General features: G+C 61.1%; 1 protein-coding gene across 1 annotated transcript in view; it reads right to left on the bottom strand.

The window, feature by feature from the left end:
• Positions 1–248: 248 nt before the first annotated feature.
• Positions 249–11,020, bottom strand: part of LOC144303269 (uncharacterized) — a 49,223-nt gene continuing 38,451 nt past the window's right edge. Inside the window, exon 4 of the mRNA XM_077881209.1 lies at positions 249–869. Within this exon, the coding sequence (XP_077737335.1) occupies positions 614–869 (256 nt within the window). The 3' untranslated portion in view covers positions 249–613. The remainder of the gene's footprint in view (positions 870–11,020) is intronic.

Raw genomic sequence — 11,020 nt, 5'->3', positions numbered from 1 at the left:
CCCACCCGGCCCGCTTCACTCATTTCCATCCCCAGCCGGGCTTCTGGGGCGTGAGACTGCCAGGCATCTGGAGCTGGGGCTGCAAGTCTCTCAGTCTCTATCAGGCCCCCTGCGCTCAGCCTGGGGCTGGGGAAACCGAGGCACAGGAGAAAGAGGAAGTGAATACATCTGCAGCAGGGTGAGGGGGGTGGGGATGAGGCACTCGACCCAAGCTAGGAATACAAGCCAGGAACGTACAAACCACAGAATTTACTGTCAAAGGTTTTATTCACAAGTATCCATTTTTAGTTCATGCCATCCCGTGAGACCGAACGCCTGCTCTGGTGCATGGGGTGGGACCGGACTCAGGCCCAGCACCACACTGGGAGGGCCGCGGCCAGACTCACGGGCTGTCCCCACGGCCTCGCTGACGCTGCAGGACCCAGGACGGACGCGCTCTGTTCTCATCTTTGGGGACGCGGTGACCGGTCTACAGGCCTGACGTCGTCTCCGTTCAAACACACGTGATGAGCTACAAGCTTTCCCGTGCTACGACTACTCTCTCTGGTTTGATACCGTTCATCGGGTCCAGGTCGGACACAAGACACGGGAGGGAAATGATCCTCCACTGTAATTAAGGGCTGGAAAGCGAGATTCCGACAGGGCACCGGGGGAGTGGCTGGGGGGGCCCAGGCCGCCTCCCGGCCTCAGGGCCCGGAGCCGACCCCTGCCTAGCTGCCCGCAGCCCCTGTGCCCGGGAACCGCCCCCCTCCCGGCCCAGCGGTGCCCGAGGAAGTGCGCCGGGCGCGCTCACTGCCGCCTCTGCCACGCGCCCAGCCCCGAGGGCTTCCATCACGACGCACGACCTCTTTGTGCCTCGGTTGTCCCGTCTGCAAAGTGAGCATAAGTGATGGAGTGAGGCCGGCCGGGCAGGCTTCTGCCTCCACTTCTCTCACTGCCCCGGAGACCCAGTTCTCAGCTAGGCTCTGCGCCCCAGGCCGGGCCCTTCCCCCCGCTGGCTTCGCGCCCTCCATCTGTGAAATGGGGCTTTGTGTCCTCTGGAGTCTCTCGTGCCAGCCCTGAAGTCACCTGGGCATGTTTGGCAGCGGCCGCAACAGCCCAAAGCTTCCTGGTCCCTGGGGTGGAAGAGGACGGGGAGAGGGCGGAGGCGGCACCGGAGGCCTTGCAAGGTGGGGGGAGGCCGAGGGAGGACAGGCCTCCAGGCCCCTGGTGGTGGCCGTTCAGCCCGGGTGGGAGGGGCCGTGACACATCCACGCATCTTACGCCCAAAGACTCAAGTGCGAGGGCAAGACAGAGTCTCGCTCCAGAGGAGCCTCCTCCAGGAGGCCTCCCCTGACCTCCTCCCTCCCTGCACGGGGACCCCAGTCCCCACAAGCCCGCGGGGTAGGTGAGATGGAGCAGACACCTGTGCCTCCGGAGACGGGACTGTGTACGCAGAAGGGGCAGGAAGGCCTCGGGGCAGGTCCCCAGTAGTCAAGCCGCCAAGCGCAAGGTCTTTGCCCAAAGGAGCCCCCACCCGAAGCCAGGTGTCCGGCCTACCTGGGGGACGCCCACTTCCTGGGCCCCCTCTTCCACGAGGCCCTCTGACCCCTCACCCCAAGAGCCGCACGGCTTCCTCCCCGGGGCCACGCTCAGGCCAGGCAGGCCTGCGCCTACACCTCCTCCCCAGCCCCACGGGCCTCCTGCGCCTTCTGCACACACAGCTGCCACCCCCGGCTGGGAGCCCCCGAGGGAGACCCTCTCGCCGGCCGGCACCCCAGCAGCAGCTTCCAGGACGGCGCCCGGCGCCCAGAGGTGCTGAGCCTGCTCTAAGGGGGGAGTGGGGGACCCAGGGCGCCAAGCACCGGAGAACCGCCCCGAAGGGAGGTGCCAGGGCACCCCCCCCCCGCAGGCGGCACCACCCCACCCCGCCCTCCCCCTTGGCACAAGCTACAGAATTAAGCACAAGTTATAATTAAGACGGGATGTTTGAAGAGAAACATAATCTCCGTTTCCGTGGGATCCGCGGGCACAACAGTAATTAACGTCTCATTAACATTCGCCTAATTAAGCAGTTTATGAAAGTGTATAGATTTGCATACCGCCACACCAAGCTGCGCAGGCGGCAAAATTAACCCCTCAGGCCCGGGCTCCAGGAGGCAGCAGGCGGGGCGGCCTGGGGGCACACGCAGGGGGGCGACACCCCGCAGCAGAGGCTGGCAGGGGCTGGCCTCCCCCCACCCCCAGCCCTGCCCATGCCCTCCCCACCCCCAGCCCTGCCCATGCCCCCTCACCCCCAGCCCTGCCAGTGGACAGATCATTCCTCCCCTGACACCTTCCCAGGGCCCCACCTCCCCCAGCCCCCACCCCCTCCTCGCCCCTGCCCACACCCCCTCACCCTCACCCCTGCCAGTGGACAGCTCACTCCTCCCTTCTGGCACCTTCCCAGGGCCCCACCTCCCCCCACCCCTGCCCACACCCTCCCCACCCCCCATCCCTGCCAGTGGACAGCTCACTCCTCCCCTCGTATATCTGCCCACTCACTGGGCCAAGGTCAGAGTTTCTCAAAAAGGCCCTTTCATAAGGCAAAGGTCCCACCCAGCACCAGTGGGGCCTGCCCCACGGACCAACCTCTGAGCGTCGACTCCTCCCCACCCCTGACTAGATCCCACTCCCACCCCACGCCCCAGCGTCCACACTCTCCCGCTCCAAGCCAGGAACGGACCTTCCACCTAAAGAAACCTTTCCAGCTTCAGGTACTTTTGCCGTCATCGTCTCTGGGCCCTCCCAGGCACCCGAGGGCTGCGTCAGCCTCGTTCCCGTTCTAACCAGGAAGGGGAGGCTCCGTGAGGCCCACGCCACCGTGCCCCCATCACACGCTGCTCAGCGGCAGCACCCCAGGCTCCGTGACCCCAGAGCCCCCTCTGCTCGCCCGGACGGCAAGGTTCCGGAGGCACGAACCCTCCACCGCAGCAGCACCACAGGGCCCCGGCCACGGGAGAGGCGGGCTGCTCGTCGGACCTCTCCTGGACGCTGGTGAACCACCCTCCCGGGGCCGCCTCCACGCCCAGCCCAGTCGCCACCGCTGGAAACGGCCACCTGTGCCAGGAGCACTGCGGCCACCTCCGTTCTCCAACCTCCAACGGAGAAAAAGAAAAGGACCTTTGAGGACGGTGTCAGGAATCAAGCAAAGCATTTCCATCTAAAGCACTTTGAAGCCTTGAGCAATGCACGCACTTTAGCTGCTCGTTAATTATCCTGCTCCTTGATCCCTGCTCCCCCTGCAGTCCTGCCCACCACTTGCGCACCTATCGACTCCCTGCCCGTTCCAAGAGCAAATTAGGACAACTTTCCTCACTGACGATGTAGCAATATATATCAAAAGCCTGAAAAATGCTCATTCCCAATAAACCGTAAAAAAGCATAAGCCATAAAGGTGAGAAATTGGACTTTGTTACAACTTAAATCATCTGTGTGACAAAAGACATCACAAAGGGGAAAGACAAGCCATCGACGGACCAGAAGAGTACACCTGCAGTACAAGCAGCTGACAAAAATATTTGCTTCCAAGCTACATAAAGAACTCGGCAAATCAATAAAAAGACAAATCGCCCCCTTTTTCTAAAAGGCAAAGAACAGCAACAGGCACTTGGCAGATGAGGAGACCCGGAGGGCCAACAACCATGACAAGACCCGCCTCAGCACGAAAGAGTTTCCAGAACCGCCAAGTGAAACTACACAATCTGTGCCCCGCGGTGGGTGGGGACCAAAAAGGCAGTGCTGAGAGCTTGTGGGGCTGCGGGGCAGCAGGACCCCTCGGGCATCGCCGGGGGCCGAGGACGCCGCTACAGGCATCCGGAGAAATCATCGGGCCTCACCTTGTAGAGCTGAGGATGCACACACCCTGCCACCGAGCAATGCCAGTCCAGGGAAACCCTCCCACAAGCGCACAAGAACACACAATGCCCACAGCCTTGTCGGTGAGAGCGACACGGGGAGATGCTCTGAAGGTCCCCCAGGAGGAGACGGCCAACCGGGGGGACGGCTCACGGCGGCAGACTGGGCACATGCATTCACCCTCACTGCTTTCCAAAACCCCGTTACACCCATAAAGGATCTCTTCTGTACGTAAACCCACAAGGACAGGGGATCCCCTGGGGGCTCGGCGGTTTAGCACCGCCTTCAGCCCGGGGTGTGATCCAGGGGTCCCAGGATCGAGTCCTGTATCGGGCTCCCTGTGCAGACCCTGCTTCTCCCTCTGCCTGTGTCTCTGCCTCTCTCTTTGTGTGTCTCTCATGAATAAATGAATAAAATCTTAAAAAAAAAAAAAACCCACAAGGACAAAGAATGGAAGAGAAAACAGCAACATGACTTTGGAAGTCGGCAAATGGGTGGATGGTGATTGATTTGGCATAGCTGAGACCGCGGCATCCCAGGTCCCCGTCCTGTTACCTGGCTCAGGAGCTGGTGGCCCCAGGTAAGTAGCAGGTAAACCCCAGGAGCTTCCATCCTTGGCTCCGCCCAGGGAAGGCTGGAAACAGCAGGCCAGGTGGAGGGAGGGGCCCCACAGAACAGAAGGGGCAAGTGAAAGTGCAGATGCTGATTCCAGGCGGCCGGGGCGGGCCAGCCACTGGGAAGCGCGGCTGCGGGGCCACCCACACGCGGGGATGCCAATCAGCCTCTGGTGCCCACTTCTAAAAAGGAGCCACCATCTGACCATCCCCAGACATCGCCAGACCAGCTCAGGGACTTCCGACCATTTTGTTCAAGGCTGCAGAACAGGGCTGGCACACCGCAGGCACTCCATAAATTTCTGCCGAGTGAATTAACTGAGGAGAGCTCTAACAGGAAAGACAGAGTCCCAAACAAGCCAGCCAACAAGGAAACAGGCAGTGCAGACAGAAGGAAGCCTGAACAGAAAAAAAGAGAGAGAGCTATTACTATCTTCGCAGAAATAAAATATAGTATCCCTGAAACAAGAACAGGGTACAGCATGTTTTAAAGAGAACATTCAGCAAATAAAAAGGAATCTCTGAAATTAAAAATTTATGTACCACTCTATGAGAAGGGTGGAATGGTGACACAGGGGAAACCTCCCCGAAACAGCGACAGGAAGATACACAGAGGTGACGAAGGAGGGGAGAGACGAGGAAGTGAGGGGTCCCTCCAGGAAGCGAGACACCTGGCTACCTGGGGTTCCAGAGAGAACAGAGACAGGGGAGGTCAGGAAACCACAGGCTTTCCCGGAGCTGGAGAACAGCTCGGTGGATTATCAGAAGCCGGAGATACAGCGGGTCCTACGGGCTGCCAGAAAGACAAAGCCCAAGTGGCCCGCACAGAATCGACGCCCCAGCAGCGGTGCAGCCCCCACACCAGCCCTGTAAGCACCAGCAAAGCATCGGCTTTAAAGGGAGGGCGTCCAGCAAAGTTCTGGGGTGCAGAGCTCCAGCTGGAGTTCTATCCCCAGCCCAACTATCACTGGGTGGGGGGAGGGGCGGCACCAGAGTCTCCAGACAGGCGGCTCTCCCAACACCCCTCCCATGCACCTTTTCTGCGAGGCGTTGGAGGGTGGGTTCTGCCAAAGTGAGAGTGGGATCAGGAAGCAAGAGGTCCAGGCCCCGAGAGCTGAGTAACGGACCCCCGGACCCCCGAGCAATGGAGGTGGGCCACCCGCTGTGCCTGCGGCCCGGCCACCCTTCAGGTGCACTGGGTAGGAGAGGTCAGAGGCCTCAGGGGGGATCCTCCAAGGCAAAGCTGACAGAGGACCGCATGTGTTTACTAACATCGAGCACTTTATATTCACTAAACTGAGGGAGAGCGGGGAACTGAATGAGCGGTAAGCATAAAAAACAAGCGCTAAGCCCCCTCCCGTACCCCAAGAAAAATACAATTATCAATGTCAGGGAAAACAGCTAATCAAGAAAGGAAAAGTAGAGGCCTCTGGGTGGCTCAGAACTTGAGCATCTGCCTTCAGCCCAGGGCGTGATCCTGGGGTCCCGGGATCGAGTCCCGCATCGGGCTCCCTGCATGGAGCCTGCTCCTCCCTCTACCTGTGTCTCTGCCCCTCTCTCTCTCTCTCTCTCGAATAAATAAATAAAATCTTAAAAGAAAGAAAGAAGGAAAAAAAGAAAGAAAGGAAGGAAAAGTATCAGATATTGTACGTGGCTCGGCTAGGAGGCTCAGCCAATCAAAAACATGGCGGTGGGGGGAGGGGAGGTGGTCAAAGGGACCTAAATCCTCAGCCTCCACGGGAAAAGTCATCCAGTGACACCTGAAACTGGAGAAATCCAAGATCAGCTGTATAAGCCGGTTATTTAGGACGAGGGAAGTAACGCACACAAGCAATCCACGAAAAGAATTGAAAGGGTTTGCTCAGAGGGGTGGCAGGAGGCCAGCGAAGGGCAGGGGACTGTAAGGTGTGTCACAAAGCAGTAAAACTGCCTCCTCCCACCTGAGCGGGGCCGCGTCCCCCCCGAACCTCCCCCTGCCCCATCCTCACCTGTGAACCTTCAGTGTCCTGAGCTCCCCCACCCACCTGTGGCCCAGGCTCCTGGTCGCCCCCACCTCTGCCCCTGCTAGGTCTCAACCCCTGGCACCCGGGCCCCAAAGGGGGACAAAGCAGGTCCCCGAGTCCTTTCAACGGGGGAGACCCTCCTCCTCCTCCCCCTCCTCCTCCCCTGCTCCCTGGGTGGGGGTCTGCTTCCTGAGGTCAGGGGCGTGCCCAAGCCAGCAGACTAGCAAAGAGCTGCTGAGCATCTCCTCGGTCCCAGGTACCAGGGACAGGCCCGGGAACAAGGCGGCCGCGCAGGAAGCAAAGCAGGAAACACAAATTGAAGGAAGGGCCACGAGGGAGGAGAACCAGGTCTGTGGAAGGAGACCTCTGGTTCCTTCAGAAACAGTGACGCTGAGGGACCGGCTGGGATGGTGGCAGCGGCACCATGTCTGGGCTTGGAGAGGACAGGAAGGGAACGGGCGGCAAGGAGGGGCGACAGGGAGTCTGCACCCCAGCCTCCCCGCTTTTGCTCCCTACCCACGGTCCCGGCCACGCGCGGAGCCAGGCTTGTCAGAGGGCAGCAGGAGAGAGAAACCACGGCCCGATCCTTTAACAGAAACCCATGACCACCTCTCCAGGGGATCGCCACCCTCCATTCAGTCCGCACTCAGGTCAGATGCGGCCCTGCAGCCACGAGGGGCGAGGGGTGCAGGGTGTGGGTGCAGGACGCCCAGGCGTCTTCGTGCCCCGTCCTTCCTCCTGAGCGTGGCTCTCACTCAGGCCTCTCCCGCTCAAGACCCTTGGGCAGCTCCCACTGCTCTCAGGAACAATCTACGGGTCCTGCTGTGTGGGCCCGGCCAGGCTTCCGGAGGCACGTTGCCGGGTCAGGAGCCGAGGACCGCTCAGCGGCGTCCCGATGGGCACAGAGGAGGCCGTCCCAGAGGGAGGCCTCTCCCAGCTGCCACCCGGCCGGCAAGAGCCTCCAGGGGAACCTGCTGCAGCTGGCCTGGGAGGAGCGGGACTCTGCTAAGGGCTCACAGACAGGAAGGGAACCCCCCTGGCCTCTTCCACCCCCAGGCTCCTGCTAAGGGGCCTCCCTCCCCCAGCCCAGTTCACCTGCTGCACGTCCCCCTGAGGTCAGTCCCTCAACCAGCCTCCCATGACCTCACAGTCTCCCCCGTGACTTGGGCCTTTTCCTTTCCTCCTCCCCTCACTTCCCGCACATAATGGGGACTCTGGGAGATCTGCTGGCCAACGGAGAGGGGTACAGTCCTCCCCCCACCCAACTATACCCCAAAATTGGGCTGAACGATGTCAAAACCAGCTAGGGACAAGCATGGAGGCGGAGGGACTGCCGTGGTGACAGGGTGAGTAAGGGAGCCAGCTCCTCATAACCCCCACTGTGGACAGCGCCCTTGGCCGCCCGAGCTGGGCAGCTCCATCCACTGGCCTTGTGCCCCCCACCCCACCCCCATCAAATATAACCCCGGGTGCTCTCAGCTGGAGAGGAGTCCGTGGCACCTTTCGCCAGGCTCACCCCCAGAGAGGCAGGCCCTGAAACCAATGCCTTCCTCCCAGGGAGAGAACCCACTAAGTGCTGAGTGCTACGTGAATCTTCATGATGCCCGGAGGATCTGCTCACTGCCGCACTTATCGATGGGGAAACTGAGGCTCCGAGGGGCTAAGGGACTCAGTCGGGTAATACACTAGGAAAGGCAGATTCAGACCCAAGCCTGACTCCACACCCAGAGGCCCTTCCCAGGAAGGACACGTCCTCCGCACTCGGCAGGCCCTCGACTTGGCCCGGCGGGCGCAGGGCTTAGCTATCCAGGGCACTCCCAGCCCGGCCCAGAGGGGGCACCCAGACACCCACCACCTTCCCAGCCCAGCCCAGTCAGAGGGATGGACCCCAAAGGAGTGGACTGGTCCCCATCCTCAGGTCCCCGAAGGGATAAACTGCAGCCCTTCCCTGCACTCGGTCACCCAGGAAGCTGACTCCTACCCCAGGCCCTCCCCTCTCCGCCCACAGATACCTGGGTGGGTGAGCCAGGGTCAGAGAGAGGGGAGGACAAGCAGAGGTGGGGCGACAACATCGCAGGCCTGAGGGGATGGGCAAGCCCCCTTCTAGAGCGGGGTTGAGCCAGATTCCCTGATGTTTGCAGACCCCGTACCTCCAGAGGTCCCTGATGCTAACATCCCACGCTTCTGGAAATCTCATGCTTCCGACATGGCACAGCATCCTGTTTACGGCCTCCACACACACCCCAGCAGGAGGCGGGTTTTAACCCACTTTTCTCCTAGAGGACAGGGATCTCAAGGGCCCCAGGGATGAGCGGCGGGCTAGGGTCTCACTGACGCCCCGACTACGGCCGCTGCGCACACGTCCTCATGCTCACAGTGTCCCAGGTGGGCACAAGCGGGTTTGGGGGGCGGGGGCTGTAATAACAGATTCCTCTGATCCAGCTCTGAGAGCCGTTACTTCCTAGTCCCAGGATTCTCCACGGAGAGCTCTGATAGGGCAGGAAAAATCCCCCACTCGGGCCCTGCCTCCAAGACCCTGGCTCTCCAAGCTCGACAGACAAGAGCTCCCAGTTATCCCCCGACACCCCCAAGCAGCAGCTAGTGAGGCTGACCTCTGGGCCCTGAAAGCCTGCAGTGGGGCCCAAGAGGTGCAGCGGGCTGGCACTGACCCCAGAAGCCGCTGCCCGCCCCGCCTCCTCGGGAACGGGGTGTGACTGGGCCCATTCCACAGATGCGGTACGACAGGGACGAAGACTGCAGGCGTAGGTCCACATCCCGGTACGGGGCGGCTGCCCTCAGCCCGGCTCTGGCTCTAAGCAGCGGTGGGGGCCCGGGCAGGCCACCTGTCGCCTCGACCTTGAGTCTCTCTGTTCAGTGCACGGGGTCATGCCCCGCCAGCCAGGTTTCCAGGTCTGGTGTTAACAACCCTCAGAGGGGCCGCCCTCCGACTCAGGGGCCACAGGGAGATGGGGAGCCCACCTCCCCTGTGATCCCCACCTCCAAATGCCTTTCAAGCAGCCTCCTCCATGTGGAAAGAGGAACCCCGGGGCCCTCCCCTCGGTCGGGGTGACCACAGGTGCTCTGGGCCGGAGCGGGCCCACCTTCCCTGACCCGTGCTCCCTGCCCCCCCAGGAGTGACCTGGCTGGACTCCCACGCCCCCGAGGTCAGGCAGGAAGACGGGGGGTAAGAGGACACCGCTTGGTGTCGACCCAGATTCAGATGTCACGCGCCAACCGCATAAGCAAATAGAAAATATCATTCAGGGCAGCGCGGGGCGCTCAGCGGTTCAGCACCGCCTTCCATCAGGCCGTGACCCCGGGGTCCCGGGATCGAGTCCCGCCTCGGGCTCCCTGCACGGAGCCTGCGTCTCTCTCTGCCTGTGCCTCTGCCTCTCTCCGTGTGTCTCATGAATAAATAAATAAAATCTTTTTAAAAAATAAACATGAATTTAAAATATATATATATCATTCAGGTTTTCCTTCACCACTGAAGCAGTGGGGGGGGGGCAAGCCTTTGAACTTCCCTCTGCCTCAGTTTCCCCTCCCATCCGCGGAGGCCATAAGCACGCCCCTAAAGGGAGGGGGACGTGTGTGAGCCGAGGAAACAGGAGGCCAGGAGGGGACCTCTTCCCAGGCCTCCCTCCTCCCAGCCCGACGCCTCGGCTTCCACTTTCGATGCCCCGGATCCACAGACGAGGAGGGGGTGACATCTGGAGTTTAAAGCGGAATTCGCCTCTCATTAAAATGAAGTTTGTCACCTCTGTCATAAACTGTCCCTCTCAGCTGCAGAAAAAGGTCCATTAACACTTTTTTTATTTCCCTGCTCCAAATGAGGTGAGAGTGGGTAGGTCTGAAAATCCCCGTGGGCGGTAAAAAAGCCAGAAAAGCCCTCTCCCCCACCACCTCCAGCTGCCCCCACCCGCCCCCCCGCAGAAGCCAAAACCTCATTGTAATTACCTGTCTGGGAGCAGCGGGGAGAGGGCCTTGGGGTGTCGAGGTGCTAATTAGAGGCACCAGCTTGGCCCTGGGGGTCGCCCCCCCCAGCGGGCTTCCATCTCTCCCTCCCCCCCTCCCAGCCTTCACAGCTCAGCCTCACCTGGTTGTCACGGGCCCGGTCCCCGCGGTGGTGGCTCTCCCTCGAGGCCTCGGTCTCCACCCCTGAGCTATGGAGCCCGGCCCACGTGACTGTGGGCCCCACGGAGCCCCGATACTCTGTTCCAGGGAGGCTCCGGCACAGACGGAGCAGGCCGGCGGGGGCGGGGGTTCGCCTGGAGCCCCAAGTACTCTCAATTCTGAGGTTATAACGATGACGGACATTTAATGAGCACCTGCTGTGTGCAGGGCTTGACCCAATGGGCTCGTTCAATCTTGACGCCAGAGCCCCGTGGGGCGTCCCTCCCAAAGTCCTTAACAGATGGGGAGGCGAGCCCCAGCCAAGTCAGTGGGAGCTAAGAGGTGAAACCCACACAAAGGCAGCAGACTGAGCCCCCTCCCACCCACCCACCCCGGAAGCCCAGGCACCCCAGC

The sequence above is a fragment of the Canis aureus genome, chromosome 32, assembly GCF_053574225.1.
Source record: "Canis aureus isolate CA01 chromosome 32, VMU_Caureus_v.1.0, whole genome shotgun sequence".
In the NCBI taxonomy this organism is placed as follows: domain Eukaryota; kingdom Metazoa; phylum Chordata; class Mammalia; order Carnivora; family Canidae; genus Canis; species Canis aureus.
Note: the sequence above shows the minus strand (reverse complement) of the source record. Positions and strands in the feature narration are given on the sequence as shown.